This window comes from Narcine bancroftii, chromosome 1 (assembly GCF_036971445.1).
Source record: "Narcine bancroftii isolate sNarBan1 chromosome 1, sNarBan1.hap1, whole genome shotgun sequence".
In the NCBI taxonomy this organism is placed as follows: Eukaryota; Metazoa; Chordata; class Chondrichthyes; order Torpediniformes; family Narcinidae; genus Narcine; species Narcine bancroftii.
In genome coordinates this window covers 291,973,295-291,993,863 of record NC_091469.1, presented here as the reverse complement: position 1 = coordinate 291,993,863, position 20,569 = coordinate 291,973,295, and the positions used below count along the sequence as shown (strand labels likewise).

Here is a 20,569-nt window from a genome sequence, read left to right as displayed (position 1 = left end):
AAAGACATGGTCTTGGGGAAATTGAAGGGATTGAAGGCCGATAAATCCCAAGGGTCTGATAATCTACATCCTAGGGTACTTAAAGAAGTGGACATTCAGATAGCAGATGCTTTAAGAATTATTTTCCAGAACTCGATAGATTCAGGATCAGTACCCATGGATTGGAGGGTAGCTAATGTTACCCCACTATTTAAAAAGGGGGGTAGAGAAAAAGCGGGGAATTATAGGCCGGTGAGCCTTACATTAGTAGTGGGCAAAATGATGGAATCCATTATTAAGGATGTAATATCGGAGCATATGACTAGCAGAGAAGGGATCGGACAGAGTCAACATGGATTTACAAAAGGTAAATCGTGCTTGACAAATCCATTGGAATTCTTTGAGATGGTGACAGGTAAAATAGATGGGGGAGAGCCAATGGATGTGGTGTACCTGGATTTCCAAAAGGCCTTCGATAAGGTCCCACATAAACAACTGGCATGCAAAATCAAGGCTCATGAGATTGGGGGCAAGGTATTGATATGGATTGAGAACTGGCTGGCAGATAGAAGACAGAGTTGGGTTAAACGGCTCATTTTCTGAGTGGCAGGTGGTGACCAGTGGGGTGCCACAGGGATCTGTACTGGGACCCCAGCTGTTCACAATTTACATTAATGATCTAATGAGGGGATTGGATGTAATATCTCCAAATTTGCAGACGACACTAAGTTAGGAGGGGTTGTGTGCACTGAAGAGGGGGTCAGGAAGCTCCAGTGTGATTTGGATAAAATGGGGGACTGGGCAGATACATGGCAAATGCACTACAATGTGGATAAATGTGAGGTTATCCACTTTGGTAATACAAACCGGAGGGCAGATTACTATTTGAATGGCAATAGATTGGGAGATGGGGAAGTGCAGAGAGACCTCGGGGTTCTTGTGCACCAGTCACTGAAGGTGAGGTGGTTAAAAAGGCAAATGGTATGTTGGCCTTCATATCAAGAGGGTTTGAGTATAGGAATAAGGATACCTTACTGCAGCTGTACAGAGCCTTGGTGAGACCCCACCTGGAGTATTGTGTGCAGTTTGGGTCGCCTTATCTGAGGAAGGATGTTCTTGCAATGGAGGGAGTGCAGAGGCGATTCACCAGGCTGATACCTGGAATGGCAGGAATAACTTATGAGGAAAGATTGCACAATTTGGGATTGTACTCGTTGGAGTTTAGAAGATTGAGAGGGGATCTCATAGAGACATATACAATTCTGGCAGGACTGGACAGAATGGATGCGGAAGGGATGTTTCCAATGGTGGGGGAGTCCAGAACCCGGGGCCATGGTTTGAGAATAATAGGCAAACCATTTAGAACTGAGATGAGGAGGAATTTCTTTACCCAGAGGTTGGTGAATCTGTGGAATTCATTGCCATAGAGAGCAGTAGAGGCAGGTTCATTGAATATATTTAAGAGGGAATTAGATATATTTCTTCAGTACAAGGGAATTAGGGGTTACGGAGAGAAGGCGGGGACGGGGTATTGAACTTTAAGATCAGCCATGATCTCATTGAATGGCGGAGCAGGCTCGAAGGGCCAAATGATCTACTCCTGCTCCTATCTTCTATGTTTCTATGTTCCAAAAAAGTTACCGACTTCCAACCAAAAATGTCTGATTTTAGGACATTGCCAAGTAGAATGCAAAAAAGTTCACACCTAAAACATAAATCCAATATAGCAGGATTTAATCTATTTAATTTTTTTATGCAGTCAAATATAACTGATGCAAAAAGTTATATTGAACTAACTTGTATCTTACATTTATAATTTTTGTCATTTTACTCTTACATAATTCCATCCATTCTTTCTCATTTATTTCTCTATTTATTTGCCTATTTGGCTTACAACTTCCCGATTTTAAGAATTATTATAAAGCTGCTCAATTGAGATTTATTAATGCATTGTTTATTTTGGATAAAATTTCTGCTTGGGTTAATGTAGAATTTAGTAAGAGAGGAGAGATAAATTTACAGGATTTTATCTATAAATGGAATTCTAAATTGTTAGTAGGAAATAGAGGAACACCTATTTTGAAACATTTGATTGAATTATGGAATAATATTGATAATGAAATAGGTATCTCGAAAAATGCCCTTCTATCAAAATACTTATTCTGTTTTCAATGGATAATCAATTTTTGAAGACTTGGACGCAGATGTGTATTAAGAAAATTGAGGATTATTTTGAGAATGGGAAATTTATAACATTTGAATGAATGAAGAATAAATTTAATGTATCTAATAATACTTTATTTTGTTATTATCAAGTTTTTTTGTCTCGTAAAATGGGTCTGAGTTTGACATTACCTAATCAAAGTGAATTGGAATTACTGATTTGTAATAGTAATGTATAATTTACTTCAAAGGAAAGTCCCCAAATTAGAGATGCATAAATCAAGATTAAGATGAAAAATCTAATTTAAATTTTAAATTTATTAGCAAGTGCTACCCAGCTGGATGCTAAATAGAAACTGTACCTATGGAGAAGCAGCTGAATGGTTGCCGATGAGGGCCAAAGAGCAGCGAGGGAGAAGTAAGAGTCTGATTAATTACAATAATGAACTTAGAGATATTGTCCATTGTTTTCTTAATAAATCCAGTTTCGTCAAGTTTTACTATTTTTGGTACACAGACGGCCAATCTGTTTGCTCATAGTTTTGCTATTATCTGATTCCACCTGCATTGAATTCGCCCATCGTTATTGAATGAAGATCTACCGGGACTAATGCCTGAAGAGGACGCACAAAATCAGTGAACCGGTGCGGACTCGAAAGGCCAACATGGCCTGTTTCCTCTCCGTAAATGGTTATATGGTTATAAACCACGCATGGTCTGGACTAAGCCTTGTGATCTGTGTTGCAACAGCCTTTGAAAGTGCAGTTGCTTTGTGTCAGGTCAATGTAAGCCTGCTCCCAGAAAAAGGAGAAGCATTGATGGCAACTAAATCACATCTCCAGTGAGGCCGGGACCGCCACAGATCCAAACATTATTAACACACAATCATCTAAATATTCTCAGACAGCAAACTATGCTTTCCCCATATCCATTACAATGAATGGGATGTGTTCCTGGTTCCAGGAAACCGGTGATTACCTTTGCTGATGTTTACATGGTTTATGGGGACAAACATTGGGAGTTACACCAACATTTCACTGAAAACTGATCTTTGACCTTGACTACTCTTGCTGGTTTGAAATGGAGTGAGGAGGTGTCAGTAGTCAAACAGCTTCACTGTTTTAGTAATACATAGCACCTTTCCAGAAATTCTGCAGAATCTATCCCAGGAGGTAAAGATTGAAATGATCCAAGATGCTTGCTGCCACTGTTCTGCTATGTTAATTGCTCCTGCCATCAGCTTAATTTCTCGCTGAAGCTGGCCAGAGTCATGAGCGCAAGTTGCTGCTTATGGACCTGGGTTTGGAAAACATCATCATCTGTGGAGAATGGAGCAGATAAAAAGCTGGTGCCAGTCACTTCACTCTGATTTTATTTGTTAATGGGCAAGCATCTGGTTATGGGTGTGGCAGGGTGAAGGGCTTGTTCCTGTTCCTCTTTGTTTACGTGGGGTAGAGCTCCAGAAAGATTCCTGAAAGAGTTCATTCTTGTTGTAAAGGGAACTTTAGGCAAGATGACCAATATAATTGACAATCGCAGTTCAATCTGAAGCTATGCTCTTGAATTTGAACTCAGGGAACTCGAGTGATGTGAGGGAGATATTGGGAAATTAAATGCAGTTGGCTAATGATCACATGGGGAAATTTTGGCTTTAGTGCTAAAGTTGGCAATTTCAACATTTCCTGTTAGTGAGGACTGAAATGAGATAATGATAATTAAACAGCCAAAGGCTAGCATTTAAAGAAACCATGCATAATTTGCCAAAAGCTGTTGGTAGGTTTCTCTGAAAGGGTAAGGCCAGGATTGCTCCAGTGATAAACTGTTGATGAAGCCACCTGATTGAGGAGTTGATGACAGAAGGAAGAAAAAGAAAAACAAACAAAGGAACATGTAAACACTGTGAAATTGGGAGCTGGAGGAAATAATCAGCAGACCAGGAGTAGGGAACTACAGCAGAGTTACCTGAGTTGCTCAATTGATACAGGTAATCAATAATTAGGACCCAACATTCCGTCCATACTGATCCCCACTGACCACATCTGCAAAGGCTCCACATTTCCCAGTCATTCTTCCTATCTGATGACCAGTTCTCAATCTCTGTCACTGTGCTACCCTGACCCTCATGTGGTCTAACCCTATTGACCAGTCTCCTGTGTGGGACCTTAGTGTAAACTACTGGAAAACCTAAATAGAGGGAAACAAGAACATCTGCAGCACCTGAAATCATCACATCTATTAGTTCCATGTTATTTCTTCTACTTATTTTAATCCTCAATAAGTTCCAATAGTTTACTCAAACCTGATTTTCCTCCATGCTGGCTCTGCTATTCCTATTACTTTGTGCCAAAACGTTTTGCTGTTGCAACCCTCGCTTTCAATTCCAGCATTTTCCCTTGCATTAACATTATACAAACATTGGCAGTTCTCGATTTCCTTTTTTTTTCAGTAGGGGCCCCCTTTCAATCTAAGGAGGATGTTAATCTGAGCATCCACTGTCTTTGCCAATACTGGCATGCAGATCATCTGGTCCTTGAGATTTATGTACATCAACTTCTCTTGCACTATCTTTTTTTTAAATTATTCTTATTTCCGACAGTCCCTCATTCTTACTTGACCCTTGGGTTTTTTTTGTATTTCCAGAATTATCTTTAATCTTCCACTGACCCTCACAAAGTAGCTCTTTAGTTCCTCTGCTATTTCTTTATTCCCCAAACCATTTTTTCTCATGAGCAAAAATATCTTCAGAATTTACCCTGCCTCGACTCCTAAGAATCCGGTATATTTTGCTCAGATCACCCGTCATTTCTCTAAACTCAAAGAATAATATCCCAACTGTCCTCCACACCTAGAATCATCCCAGTGAACCACCTTGAGTCATTTGCAATGGAATAATACCTTTCGTCAGTGAAGTGAATGAGGTCCTTTCTGTTGCCTGCATCCAGGTTGTTTCTGAACCCACACCACGTGTGGAGTGCACTAACCCCAAACTGTCCACAGCAGCTTGGCTGAAAATAGTGTGTCATGGAGCACCCAGAGTGTTTGGGGTGTGATCACAGAGCGTGGGCCTGATCCAGACTGTCCAGCCCATTGTAATCTATTGATTCTTTTATTCTATCTGAAGGACATGTTGCAGAGTATTTGTGTAAGACCTCAGAGACCAGAGCACCCCACTGCTCAAAGCCTCACCATCAGTGTGAGAACAATCTCTTATTCAGAAATGACACTGTTTGAAGAACTTGTTACAAAAGGTAGCAACCAAACCCAACGTGATCCTTGATATAATTCATCAATAACACTGGACAACAATTTTTTTTTAAAGGTTTTCTTCCTGAAAGTAAATTGGGGATTAAGATAGACAACTTCATAACTTCAGATTTGTTGCATCGTGTAGGAAGTTGGATAAACATTAAATTAACTTTTATTGAATTTAGCACATTCAATCGTATAATGATGCAGACACATTGTGTTAGTTCAGCTGACCTAAAAATGTTTTGCCACTAATTTTCGTTTCTACTTAGCATCTGTCGAGTCCAATAATAGCCAGCCAGCATTGATGGATTCCAGTTGCCTTGATACCACTTTTCCATGGTTGCAATGTCCTGGTGAAACCTTTCACCGTGTCCGTCACTGACTGCAGCAGGGAAGAAGTCAAGTGTAAATGCAGAAAATGAATTTTCAATGACATGTTGCACTTTATGGTTTTGTATGTTTGAAAGAGACTTAATATATATGACAATGAAGACGCTGTTTACATCCGGTACCACACGGATGGCAGTCTCTTCAATCTGAGGCGCCTGCAAGCTCACACCAAGACACAAGAGCAACTTGTCCGTGAACTACTCTTTGCAGATGATGCCGCTTTAGTTGCCCATTCAGAGCCAGCTCTTCAGCGCTTGACGTCCTGTTTTGCGGAAACTGCCAAAATGTTTGGCCTGGAAGTCAGCCTGAAGAAAACTGAGGTCCTCCATCAGCCAGCTCCCCACCATGACTACCAGCCCCCCCACATCTCCAAACTCAAAACGGTCAACCAGTTTACCTATCTCGGCTGCACCATTTCATCGGATGCAAGGATCGACAACGAGATACACAACAGACTTGCCAAGGCAAATAGCGCCTTTGGAAGACTACACAAAAGAGTCTGGAAAAACAACCAACTGAAAAACCTCACAAAGATTAGCGTATACTGAGCCGTTGTCATACCCACACTCCTGTTCGGCTCCGAATCATGGGTCCTCTACCGGCATCACCTACGGCTCCTAGAACGCTTCCACCAGCGTTGTCGCCGCTCCATCCTCAACATTCATTGGAGCGACTTCATCCCCAACATCGAAGTACTCGAGATGGCAGAGGCCGACAGCATCGAATCCTCGGCCCACAAACCCGTGTTGCCCAATTACTGGGTATGTCACGTCTCCAGAATGGAGGACCATCGCCTTTCCAAGATCGTGTTATATGGCGAGCTCTCCACTGGCCACTGAGATAGAGGTGCACCAAAGAAGAGGGTCAAGGACTGCCTAAAGAAATCTCTTGGTGCCTGCCACATTGACCACCGCCAGTGGGCTGATATCGCCTCAAACCGTGCATCTTGGCGCCTCACAGTTCAGCAGGCAGCAACCTCCTTTGAAGAAGACCGCAGAGCCCACCTCACTGACAAAAGGCAAAGGAGGAAAAACCCAACACCCAACCCCAACCAACCAATTTTCCCCTGCAGCCGCTGCAACCGTGTCTGCCTGTCCCGCATCGGACTTGTCAGCCACAAACGAGCCTGCAGCTGACGTGGACATTACCCCTCCATTAATCTTCATCCGCGAAGCCAAGCCAAAGAAAAAAGAATATATGACAGGAAATCACAAAAACAGGTTATATCTAAAAAACAGTATGTGATAGGAAAATTTTAAGATGATTTTCATGATTAGCCCAAAATCCATAAATAGACCCAAAAGTGTTGTTCAGGAGGCAAAATCTTTGTTGTCCAGTGTAATTAAAACAGTATAAAGGAACTTGGGTACCATTAATGTTGCACATGTTGTCTGTCAGGCTGGACTGAGTCTGTTGTGAGCTGATATTCTGAACCCTCCAATAATCTGTAGTTCTGATGTAGAATTCTTTCCTTGCCATTTTATCATGAGGCCGCAGTGACACTGGTTCAGTCCTTAAGCTGAGTGAAAAGCAGAGAGCTGCAGGAACCAGAGACCATCAGAACCCAATCTGTGTCAGCAGGAAGCCTGACTTGGACCAGTGTGGGGTGGGGGTGAGTGGGTGGGTGATCCTGTGTACACGCTTCAAACTTTCATGATTACAAAGTCACAGAGCATTCACTTTTCTCAGGCTTTGCAAACCATTGGAAATTAATTTGGACAAGTGTGAGTTTAATCTGGGAGAGGACTTCCATAGTGAACGGTAGGGCTTCGGAGGAGGGGTGTTGCAGGGAGTTTATTTGGGGGGGGGTGGAGAGGGATTGCAGATACATAGTTCCTAGAAAGTGATGACAAGATGAGTCAGGGAAGTGAAGAAGCTGTTTGCTATGCTTGCATACAGAGCATTGAGTACAGGAGCAGGGACATCATGTTACAACTGAACAAGACTTTGGTGAGACCTGACTCAGAGTACGGTAACAATTCTGGTACCCAGCGATAAGATGGTTGTAATTACATTGGAATGGGTGCAAAAAAATATGCAGAAGGATGTTACTGGTATCTGGGGGGAGGGGGGGCTTGAGTTATAAGGAGAGACTGATAGACTGAGACTTTTCTTCCTGGAGTGTGAAATGCTGAGGAGGAATATTGTAGAGGTTTATAAATCATGACAAGGTGAATGATCATAGTCTTTTCCCCAGGGAATGGCAGTCCAGAATGTAAAACATAGATTTAAGGTGAACGGGAAAGATTTTAAATTTAGACTTACAGCTCGGTAACAGGCCCTTCCGGCCCACAAACCCGTGTTGCCCAATTACATCCAATTGACCTACAATTCCCAATACATTTTGAAAGGTGGGAAGAAACCAGAGCCCCCAGGTAAAACCCATACAGATGTGGGGAGAACATATAAACTCCTTACAGACAGTGCAGGATTTGAACCCCAGTCCTCATTGCTGGCACTGTTACAGTGTTGCACTAACTGTGCTGCCCAACTGATGGAGGTGAGTACAATTGTACATTTAAAAGGCATTTAAACAAGTTCATGGATAGGGAAGAATTGCTGGGATATGGGCTGAATGTGGCAATAGGACCAGCTTGAGTAGACAACTTGACAGGAATGGATAGTTGGGCTGAAGGGCCTGTTCAGTGCTTTATAATCCATAATTATGTGACTCTCTTCTTTTCTGTAGAGGATGGCATTCACCAGGCTCAGCCCTGTCGGGACTGGTGGTGGGATGCAGCAAATAAAACTCCTTACCCCCTACAAGGACATGAGGGTCACAGGCAGGGCAACCGTGCAGGGCTTGGAGTCCCTGATGTGTGTGAAGACGATGGCACTTCAGGTAAGTTCTGTGATTGGTGGTGTGTTCATGCTGACAGTAGGTTAATCTCAGTGGTAGGTACTGCTGTATGCATGTGGCTGCCTGCACTGCTGCCGTTAACATGATGGGTATTGTTCATATGTTTCTTGTGTATATCAACTTGCCCATGCTGGACGCACACATATACACACGTGCTGGTGATGGACACACGTTTACACATGTGCTGGTGATGGACATTTATTTACACAAGAGTTAGTGATGGACATGTTTACACATGCACTGGTGATGGACACACGTTTACACGTGCTGGTGATGGACATATATTTACACATGCATTAGTGATGGACATGTTTACACATGTGCTGATGATGGACACATATTTACACATGTGTTGGTGATGGACACACATTTACACACATGTTGGTGATGTACACCCACGTTTACATAAATGTTGGTGATGTACACACACATTTACACACATGCTGTTGTTTGACTTGCTCATCATGTGCCTTTTCTGTACAGGACGACCTCAGACTCAGGTAGAAGGTAGCGCACCAGGGCCTTCCCGCTCACCTCCACGCTCTGCCTCACCAGCGTCATTGGGAGCTGCTGCCAGCCCTGACACTCACACGTCGAAGAGCATCAGTGAGTTTGAGGAGGGAACACAGGGTGAGTGAGGGAGGGGCAGAGGCCCAGTGAATGGGTTTTGCATTTCCATCACACTGACCAACCATGACACTTGGCATCGTGGGCTGTAGCTCCAGTTGGGCCACCTTCACTGTGGGGAACAGAAATAGGTCAGGATTCCTCAAATAGGGAGCACAGTCATACCAACAGTGACCAGGGTCTGAAATCAGGGCATTGATGGGTGTTCCCAGAGTGCAGCAGTGGGTGCTGTTTGTTTCTTCATTGACCTCTTCACTGCAGCTGTGTCCATTTAACATTAGAGTACAGAAATAGGCCCCTTTGGCTGTGCCAAACATTTTTTTTTGCCTAGTCCCACTGACCTACACCCAGTCTGTAGCCCTTCATTCCTCTACCATAATTGACCCATCCAAATTCTTCTTAAATGTTAAAATTGAGCCCATATTCAGCACTTCAGATGGCAGCTTGTTTCACACTCCTGCTACTCTCTGTGTGAAGAAGTTCCCCCTCATATTCCCCCTAAACTTTTTCCTTTCTTCCTTTGGTTTGTATCTCACCTACCATCAGTGGAAAAAGCCTATCTACATTTACTGTCTTTCCCCCTCGTAATTTTAAAAATCTCCCCTCATTCTTCTGCGCTCCAGGGAATAAAGTCCAAAACTCAGTTCCTGTGATGGGAGGAGGCAATGAAAGAACAAAATCTCCCACAGTGAAACAGAGCAGGCAGACTGAGAGAGGGAGACCATGGGGTGAAGGATTGGTGTGGTGGAATGGGTGGCAAAGCAAAGACTCTGTAATGTTGGACAAAGGGCGATACAGTTAGCGCAATTCTGTTACTGCGCCAATGACTGGGACCAGGGTTGGAATCCCACGCTGTCTGTAAGGAGTTTTACGTTCTCCCCGTGTCTGCAAGGGTTTTCCCCGGGGACTCCGATTTCCTCCCACTCTTCAAAAATGTACCGGGAATTGTAGGTCAATTTGGTGTAATTTGGAGGCATGGGCTCGTGGGCCGAAAGGGCCTGTTACCACACTATATGTCCAAATAAATTTTAAAAAACTCCTCACTATGTTTATCATCCTTTTCTTCAAGTATTTATCAGGTGATCCTTCAGATTTATCAATAAGTTTATTGAGAGAATTAGAAATTTTTACTTGATCAAGTTGCTTCATGAATTGTAAAAAAATTTTCTCCCACAGTATTTCTGCCTATTGTCCAGTTTTCCAGCCTTGACACATATCTTTGTGCTTGGCGTGGAGGAAGGGCACAAACGAGGGGTATGAGGGTGCAGCCTTTACACTGGCCTCAGCTGGGACAATCAGTAGTTACCTTGCAGCAGGTCAGCCCAGCAAGGCTCCAGCCTGAGATTGTTTTTAGTGGCTCCAAGAGAAAGTAGTATAATTGGGAACAGCATCAGGCCTCAGGACAACACAGGTTATGGAAACAGGCTCTTTGGCCCAACCTGGCCATGCTAACCCGATTGTAGATTCGAACCTGCATCTCATAGAAAAACTGCAATACAGAAACAGACCCTTCAGCCCATCTAATCTGTGCCAAACTATTTTTCTGCCTTGTCCAATCGACCTGTACCTGGACCATAACCCTCTCATCCATGTACCTATCCAAATTTCTCAAATGTTTAAATCAAACCCACATCCACAACCTCCTCACTCTCACCACCTTCTGAGTGAAGAAGTTCCTCGAACATTTCCCCTTTCACCCTTAACCCATGTCCTCTTCTTCTTGTCTCACCCAACCTCTGTGGAACAAACCTGCTTGAATGTACCCTCAAAATTTTGAATGCCTTTATCAAATCTCCCCTGATTCTCCAGCACTCCAGCCATTAAAGTACTAACCTATTCAACCTTGTCCCTCAGCTCAAGTCACGGCAGTAGTCTTGTAAATTTTCTCAGCACTCTTTCAATCGAATTTATATCTTTCCTGTAGGTAGGTGACCAAAATTCTGCAGAATGCTCTAAATGTGGCCTCACCAATGTTTTATACAATTTCAACACAATATCCCAAACCCTTTACTCATTACTTCAAAATCTACCTGTGATCCCACTTTTATGGATGCAAATATTTGTGTGCAGAAGTTTCCCCTCAAGTCATCTTTAAATCTTTCATCTCAAATCTATGCCCTCTAGATTTAGACTCCCCTACCCTGGGGAATAGACTGTGCCTAATATGCCCCTCGTGATTTTATAAGCACAGTGTTTGTAAGGTTACCCCTTTTCAACCTGTCCTTATAACTCAAGTCTTGACAGTCCTGGCAACATCCTCGCAAATCTTTTCTGCACCCTTTCCAGCTTATTGATGTCCTTCCTGCAGTTAAACACAAAATCCTGGAGGAACAGTGGGTCAAAGCAGGGAAAGAAGGAATAGTCTACATTTTGGGCAAGAGTCCTTTGTCGTGCCTGGGTGTGCAGAGAGAGCAGCTGGGACATGGAGGAAAGGGTGGGAGGAGCAGGACAGGGGCCTGCATGAACCCGGGAGAGGTGAAGTGGGTGGAAAGAGGCAATTGACAGGTGCCAGATGAAGGGAGAGAAAAATAAAGGGATCAGGTGGAGGAAGATGTGCCCCACTTTGAGGAAATGAAGGGTTGGGGGGGCAATGTAGTGTGTAGTGGAAGAATCCAGTGGGGAGATGGGGATCAAAGAGGATGGAACCAAAGATGAGGGGGGGATGAGAATGGGTAGGAAAAGTGAGAAAGGTAGATGAGAGGGAGGGGTACACAGGAAGAGAGGGGACCTGAATTTGGAACATAAGAAATAGGAGTAGGCCACTTGGCCCATTGATCCTGCTCCACTGCTCAAAAAAGGTCATGGCTGATCTGATGATAGGCCCATCTCCAGGTACCTGCCTTTATAAGAACATTATTAGAATACTCTATGTCCATGCTATTGGGCTGCAGAGAGCCCAGGAGGGACATGAGGCATTGTTCCTCTTGTTTGTGTTGGCCCTAGATTCAGCCCAGGGCACGCAGGTCAATGTGAAACTGGAGAGGAGAATTGAAACATCAGTAACCAGGAGGTCAGGATGACCTCTGTGGCAGAGAATGGATGCTCTCTGCGAACTGGTCCCCAACTCTGCATTTGGTCTCTCTAATGTAGAGGAGGCACATTAGGGACAATGAATGCAGTTGATGAGGTTCTAGGAGGCACACATGAATCTTTGACTCGCGTGGAAGGACCCCGAATGGTGAGGGAGCAGATGTTTCACTTCCTGAAGGGGAAAGTGCCAGAGGTCTTGGAGAGGTATGTGGGGAGGGATGAGTGAAGGGAATCCTGGAACAAGCAATCCCTGCGTAATATGCAAAGAAGGAATAGATGTGATAGGTGACCAATGGCATACAATATGATAAATGTGTCCTTACCATGTCTTGTTCAGTTGTAACATGACATCCCTGGTCCTGTACTCAATGCCTTGACCAATGACTGCAAGCATGCAAAATGCCTTCTTTACCACCATTTTGAGGGAACTGTACCCCTACTCTGTTCTCCAACACTCCCCAAGGCCCTACCATTCATTGTGTAAGTCCTGCCCAGTTTAACTTTGCAAAGTGCAACACCTCTTCCATCTGCCATTTCTCAGCCCACTTCCCCTCATCTATTGTAATCATATAGAGTCTTCTTTGCTGCCCCCTGTGCCATGAACTTACTCACCTTGCTAACTACATTATCGGCACCAGCCCCTGGGTCATCCTCAGCTTGAGCAGCAGCATCAACACCGAGGCTGCCCCAGGTTCTGGATTTGGATCAAGCTGAGATGTGCTGAGCCCTGCAGTCCAACACTGATATGAGGACCCTGCCACAGAGGTTGGACTCTATCCTGTGCACCAACACTGGACTACTCCCAGAGATGGATGTCACCATTTACCTGGCAGGGTACAACACATTGATCAGGTGTGCGCAGTATTGAGCATCAGTCAGTGTATTGTTGGGATGTTCCCTAGTCTCAGCTGTATTCCTGGGGCAAGGAGGTAGAGAATGGAGGCAAGAGAATCTTACAATGTGGTGAAATGTGATTGCCAACACAAAGGTGAACAGAGGGACATTGCTCTGTGCTTCACATTCCTGGATAATGACCTGTCCTGGTTACCATTTTGTGTGCTTTCCATAGTGTTAGCCTCACTCCCTGCCCTGGCCGTACCAACTCCTCCGACTCCAACCAAAGTTATCTCGCCCTCGGCCTTGAATGGGTTGGAGGCTGCTGAGCAACGAAGCTGGCTGTACCTGGAAGAAATGGTCAACTCGCTGCTGGCCACAGCCCAGCAGCTGAAGACTCTGATCGAGCAAGCAAAGCAAGCAAGCATTGCCTCGAAGGATGGTGCTATTGCGCAGGCCAAGCTGCAGGCAGACTCTGAAAGGAAAGGGGTGAGTGAAGCTCATTGCCAAGAGAGCTTCAGGATACCACACCTGGGTTAATCTCAGTGAATGCACTAATCCTGATGTGAGTTGTTTGTATGAATGGTGAACAAAGGGAGAAGGTCTGAACCGGAGACTTCAACCCAACCTGGATCTCAATTTGAATCAACAAATCCCACCCCCGCTCTAGCCCCAGCCAAACCATTAATCACAACTCCATTTTAGCCTGACCCCAGCCCAGTGCTTTAATCCACGCCGTGGTAAAACCTTCCAACTTGTTTTCCTCCTTGACTGGCTGACGACACAGAAAAATTAGTGGGAAAGTGTCCAGCAACAAAAACGTGGAAAGTAAGAATTCATCTTTTCTGTACTTACTGTAAAGCAACTGAAGGAGTGGTTAACCTCTGCCGATATAGCTTTCAGGGTAAGGTGAGGGGGAATGGGAATAGTGGACATGCAAGTGTGATGAAGGACACATGGTTAATTAGAGATGGGGGAATTTAAGGAGGATTGTGAGTGTAATGAGAAGTGTAAATCTCACACCATCATCAGGACCATAGAAACTAGAATGGTACAACCTAGGAACTGGCCCTTCAACCCACCATGTGTGCCATGAACATGATCCCTGTTAAACTAAGTCTTTGCTGTTTCATGTGATCCACATCCATGTGTCTGTCTATGTAGAAGCCTCCACCATTACCCCAGCAGCCCTTTTCATCGACCACTCTGTGTGGGGGGGGAAAAAACTCGCTTTGTCCATCCCCTATAAACTCAACCCTCCCACTTTAAACACCATCCCCTGGCATGTAACATGGGAAAAAAAATTCACAATATTGAAGCCTCTCGTAATTTCATAGAACATTAAATCACAGAAAACAGGCTCTTTGACCCTTCTAGTCTGTGCTAGACAATTATTCTATCCAGTCCCACTGACCTGCACCCAGTCCATAGCCCTCCATACCTCCCCCCTCCATCCATGTACCTGTCCAAATTCTTCTTAAATGTTTAAATTGAGCCTGCATTCAAAACTTTAGCGGGCAGCTTGTTCCACACTCCTACCACTCTCTGTGTGAAGAAGTTCCCCCCTCATGTTCCCCCTAAATGTTTCCCCTTTTACCCATAACCCCTGTCCTCTGGTTTGTATCTCACCTACGCTCAGTGGAAAAAATCTATTTGCATTTACTTTGTCCCCCTCATAATTTTGTATTCCTCTATCAAATCTCCCCTAAACTTTTCTGACTCTGAAGCTTCAGAGAAAACAACCCAGGTTTGTCTAACCGCTTCTTGTAACTTATACCCTCTTCTCCAGGCAATATCCTGGTAAATCTCTTCTGTCCGTTTCCAAAGCCTCCACGTCCTTCCTGCAATGGTGTGATCAGAATTGCACACAGTATTCAAAGTGTGATAGAACCAAAGTTTTATACAAATGACCTCCTTACACTTACATTCAGTGCAGTACTGACTGATGAAGGCAAGCATAACCCACAAGAATCTTTATACATTCCTCTTACGTGGTAAATTGGATCAGCAGGTTTTCTGATGACACCAAGATAGGAGGCATAATGGACAGTGAGGAAGATTTTCAAAGGTTGCAGAGGGATCTGGACCAACTTGGAGAATGGGACAGTAAATGGATGATGGAGTTTAATGCAGACAAGCGTGAGGTATTGCATTTTGGAAGAGCAGATCAAGGAAGGACATACACTGTAAATGGTAGGGCTCTGAGGTATGTGGAGGAGCAGAGACCTGGGGATACAGGTACATTGTTCCCTGAAGGTGGTGTCGCAGGAGGACAGGGTTGTGAAGAAAACCTTTTGGCATCTTGGCCTTTATAAATCAAATTATTGAGTATAGGAATTGGGATGTTATGTTGAAGTTATTTAAGATATTGGTGAGGCCAAATTTGGAATATTGTGTGCAGTTCTGATCACCTAACTACAGGAAGGATATCAATAAGATTGAAAGAGTGCAGAGAAGATTTATTAGGATGTTGCCAGGTGTTCAGGAGTTGAGTTACAGGGAAAGATTAAACAGGTTAGCACTTTATTCCTTGGAATTAAGAAGAATAAGGGGTGTTTTAATAGAGGTTTACATAATTATTGATAGAGTAAATGTGAGTAGGCTCTTTCCACTGAGAGTAGGAGAGATAAATATGAGAGGTCATGGCTTTAGGGTGAAAGGGGAAAGGTTAGGGGAAATATTAGGGGGAACTTCTTCATTCAGAGAGTAGTGAGAGTGTGGAATGAGCTGCCATCTGATGTGGGTGCAGACTCGATCTTGAGTTTTAAGAATAAATTGGATAGACACATGGGAGAGGTCTGGAGGGTTATGGAAGGGGAACAGGTTATTGGGACTAGCTGAACAATGGTCGGCAGACTAGAAGGGATGAATGGCCTGTTTTCTGAGCTTTAGGTTTTATGGTTCTATCTCAAAGTGCAAGACCTCACACTTTTTCAGATTAAACTCCTTTTCCAAATCTGTGTTCATATCTGTAACCATATTTAGATAATAAAACACAAATCTTGTTTAAGTGTCCGCAAAAATTACATGGTTTAAAATCTGAAATTCAGGACTCGTGTTTTAGGTGTGGTATAGAGATTGGAACATTTATACATTTAACCTGGCTATGCATACAAGTAAGCTCCTCTTAATATGACTTGGCAGAAATTTTGACAAAAATTATAGAAGTGGATTTTCCATTGAAACCACAACTGTATTTATTGAGCAATCTTATGGCGATTGGCACAAAACTATCAATATATTAAATATAGTTTGTGAGGATTGCACTAGCGGTAGCCAGGAGATGTATTGCTATTACTTATTCCCCCTCTTTATTCCCCCTTCTGGAATATGAAAATGCAAAGTTGTGCCCCCTGGAAAAGATAACCTATAATCTTAGAAAAAAATATTACGTGCTTGTTAAAGTATGGCAACCTTATTTGAATCATACTGGTTTAAGGATATAATTAACTTCCCCGAAAAGGTTTAAATAATATAGTTAGGTTAATAGCATTGAATTTCTGATGATCAAGATGTAAACTAATTAATGGAGGCTGCTCAAACACCCTTTTTTTTAATGTTAGCATTTGGGAGTGGAAGGGTTGGTGAGATTTTGACAATCATATGAGACCCTGTAATATTTATTTGAGTGTAATAATGTTCTATATGAGTCTTGGAAAAATTAAAATATTTAAGAATCTTGTTTAAATGTAACTTGTCCATGAGAGTGTTGGTGCTCACTTTGTTGCATTGACACACTGTTTTTTGTGTAATATAGACCCTGAACCAGTACCAGAACCAGTTACCATTTCACTCAGCTGATGTTGTGGATGTAAAAACCGAAATCATTATCAAGGTGAGTGAGAGGCAAATCGTTGAGATGTTCACTCGCCCAAGCAGAGCACTTCTGCTGCAGGGAATGTGGCTGTCAGGCCCCCAAAGCCAGCATCCCCTTGAGTGTGAAGTGCGGTATGGTGTTCTGACCCAACAACAATGGCACACCAGAATCATCTTTCCGGGTTGCATGGCTTGTGAGTCGGCAAGAACCTGCAGGTGCTGATGCCCTCCCTGCCAATGCCCCCCCACCCCACCCCGTGCCCGATGTTCCCGTCCAGTCATAGATCTGGGGCTGGGCACCGTACACTCGCAAACAAATCCCAAAAATAAAGAGATGTAAAAGGCACTATATAAATGCTAGTCTTTCTTTTTTAGGTCATTTCAAGATATTTGTATCCTTCCAGTGACAATTTCCTCCACTGATGCTGACAATCTGTGACCAAATATGCAGAGGGTTTTACATTTCCCATTATAGATTACACTGCATACACCAGCCTAACAATCTATATAGCTCAGTTACTATTTGCCCATCCGTTCTTTATCCCTGAAGTCAAAAGTCCCTGATATGCCCCTGCCTTTCCAAGTTTAAAAGATTTTCAGCAGATCACTTTTTTTGTAAAACATTATTTTGATAACTCTGGTTTCCCCACTCAAATGTTACATGATCCATCAACATCAGATAAAGAGGGGAATTCATAACAAGTTGAGACCACTCAGCCCTCTGTCTGCTCTATCATCCAGTCATTCATAAACTGACCTCTTGACCTAGATTTCCTGCAAGAGGAAACATTTTTTTCTGTTGGAACCCATCAATAAGATAGTCTCACACCCTCAAAACTGCCACAGTTTCAAGCATGGTTTGTTGTATCTCTCTTCATAAGACAGCCTGTTCCTTCTGGGCCTGGCCTTGCAAACTTCTCTGAGCTGTTTCAACATCTTTAACTGAGGATGGAGCATTCTGGAGTTCTCCAGATTTCATTCCACTGGTGCTCTACACAACTGAATTATTCTATTCCCCACATAGTGAACAATTCCATTCTAAAGCCCTCCTGCATCGCACACAGGGAGATGTGAGAGGTCAAACTTATGACCCTTTATTTGCCGTTGTTTCTTACTGGATCCCCGTAACAACTTGCTCCCCCCCCCCCCCCCCACCACCTTTACTGCTAATGGCCCTAAGCTCCCAGTTTATTTTGAAATGTGATTAATCACAATGAGTAATCAGGCATGACTCCAACTTGCAAGGGCCTGGGTTTATTTTGGAGCTGGTAGGAAGAATTCAAAGTGTGAGAAACAGAAGTACCTTCACAGAAATTGCTCGAGTCAAAAATTGAGAACAAAGAACATTTATGATACAACAATGGAAAGTTGGGTGCTTCCCCTTACCCTGGAAATACACACACACACTGGGGCTCTCCCAACTTTTATACAGTTTATTTCAGTATAGAAGTACCCTCCCCCTTACATTCTTCTGCCTCCTGGATGAGTTTGACATTAGGCAATCCTTTCTGCCTACGTGTGCTGTTTCTGTGAACTTGGAGGACCAGGGGGTATCCTGTCCCATCCATCATGACATAGTTCTTATTCACAAACCTGCCTTTGTCCTTATTCACACCTTCCCAACCCTCAGGGCTTACTAACTCTTATATGCAGAACTTGCTAATTCTTGTCTCTTCTTTCTTTCTTCTTTGGCTTGGCTTCGCGGACGAAGATTTATGGAGGGGGTAAAAGTCCACGTCAGCTGCAGGCTCGTTTGTGGCTGACAAGTCCGATGCGGGACAGGCAGACACGGTTGCAGCGGCTGCAGGGGAAAATTGGTTGGTTGGGGTTGGGTGTTGGGTTTTTCCTCCTTTGCCTTTTGTCAGTGAGGTGGGCTCTGCGGTCTTCTTCAAAGGAGGTTGCTACCCGCCAAACTGTGAGGCGCCAAGATGCACGGTTTGAGGCGATATCAGCCCACTGGCGGTGGTCAATGTGGCAGGCACCAAGAGATTTCTTTAGGCAGTCCTTGTACCTTTTCTTTGGTGCATCTCTGTCACGGTGGCCAGTGGAGAGCTCGCCATATAACACGATCTTGGGAAGGCGATGGTCCTCCATTCTGGAGACGTGACCCACCCAGCGCAGCTGGATCTTCAGCAGCGTGGACTCGATGCTGTCGACCTCTGCCATCTCGAGTACTTCGACGTTAGGGATGAAAGCGCTCCAATGGATGTTGAGGATGGAGCGGAGACAACGCTGGTGGAACCTGCCTTTGTCCTTATTCACACCTTCCCTTACTAACTCTTATATGCAGAACTTGCTAATTCTTGTCTAAGGCTTTACTAATTACATATGCGGAACTTGCTGACTTTGTCCAAGGCTAGAAGACCCTTATCTTATTCAGACTAACTTTACTTCCTACATTCTACTATCTACCCTTATCCTATTCATACTGGGTTTATTCATTACACATATATCTCCATACTAGCTTTCTTCATCTCTCATATTTTCATATTTGTTTTACTCAACTCTCACAAAAATGTTTTTACACTGCTGCTCATACCTCAGCTGTTCACAGAATGGTTCACAACTCATCCTGAAATGTGTAAGACACAGTTGCAATGAGATAAATTATAAAAATAAATCTCTTCTAATCCTGACAGAGTACCCCAGGGAGAACTGCCTGAAACTGTCGGACTCTGGCTTTACCCTACCCTCAATTTAGTCTATGTGTCATCTGAGTCCAGCGTGCTCGTTGAATGAAGTGATAGGAGAAGGTATTCGGTTCAACAATCAGTTTATTACACAGCACAAGAATAAAGCTTAACAGAGCTCTGGTTCAGTCGTTAGTTCATAGGTCACCTGCACAGTGAGCTATTCCCCAAGACTGACCTCTACTGTCCAGTCTCTACAGTTTATATAGCTCAACCTTATCATACAGAACAAAAGTTGGCTTCCTTTGCTAGATCTCATTATCATACAGAACAAAAGTTGGCTTTCTTTGCTAGATTTCTTGCATAAGATTTATTACAAGTAATTTCCTGCTCTGCAGATATCTGGGGTGTAGAGCTCCCATCTTAATCCTCAAGGCCAGAATATCCTGTTGTTTTGATCAGAAATCAATTCATACCCCAGATATTTCTAATTATTTCTTTGTTCTCATCTGGCCATATTCTTCTGTTCTACTCAACACCTCCTTCTGCCTTCTTACTGAGTTAGTTTCCATTCTCTTTGTTTCTGACAGTCTCTGTCAGGATTCTCTTTGTTCTTGTCTGGCCATCGTCTCCTGTACTAATCAACACCTCCTTTTGCCTTAACCTTCCTACTAAATTGTTTCATACATATCCTCTCTTTTGTATTTGGGGAGCAGACAATTCTGAACCTACTGTAATCAGTCAACTTTGCTACATATTGTGGCTGCCCCTTACTTACATTACTCTTTCCCTTCACCATGAGGTAAATATTAAATTGTTGCATAGTACTGGATTCATGTATACAAAATGGATAGTACATAAGCATATATTCTACATATTTTCTATGATTAATTAACCCCTATATTCCAACAAAACACACAAAAAGCTGGAGGAACTCAGAAGGTCATGCAGCATCCATGGAAGTTAAAAGATGATTGATGTTTTGGGCCAT

The 20,569-nt window shown here is 43.4% G+C and overlaps 1 protein-coding gene across 3 annotated transcripts in view; it reads left to right on the top strand.

The window, feature by feature from the left end:
- Window positions 1–20,569, top strand: part of LOC138746224 (deformed epidermal autoregulatory factor 1 homolog) — a 62,421-nt gene that overhangs the window by 36,261 nt on the left and 5,591 nt on the right. For 2 of the 3 annotated variants that reach the window (XM_069904281.1, XM_069904296.1), the window contains exons 9-12: window positions 8,471–8,623; window positions 9,125–9,271; window positions 13,368–13,621; window positions 16,890–16,967. In XM_069904281.1, the coding sequence (XP_069760382.1) occupies window positions 8,471–8,623; window positions 9,125–9,271; window positions 13,368–13,621; window positions 16,890–16,967 (632 nt within the window). The remainder of the gene's footprint in view (window positions 1–8,470; window positions 8,624–9,124; window positions 9,272–13,367; window positions 13,622–16,889; window positions 16,968–20,569) is intronic. The other variant, XM_069904289.1, reaches the window with a different exon arrangement.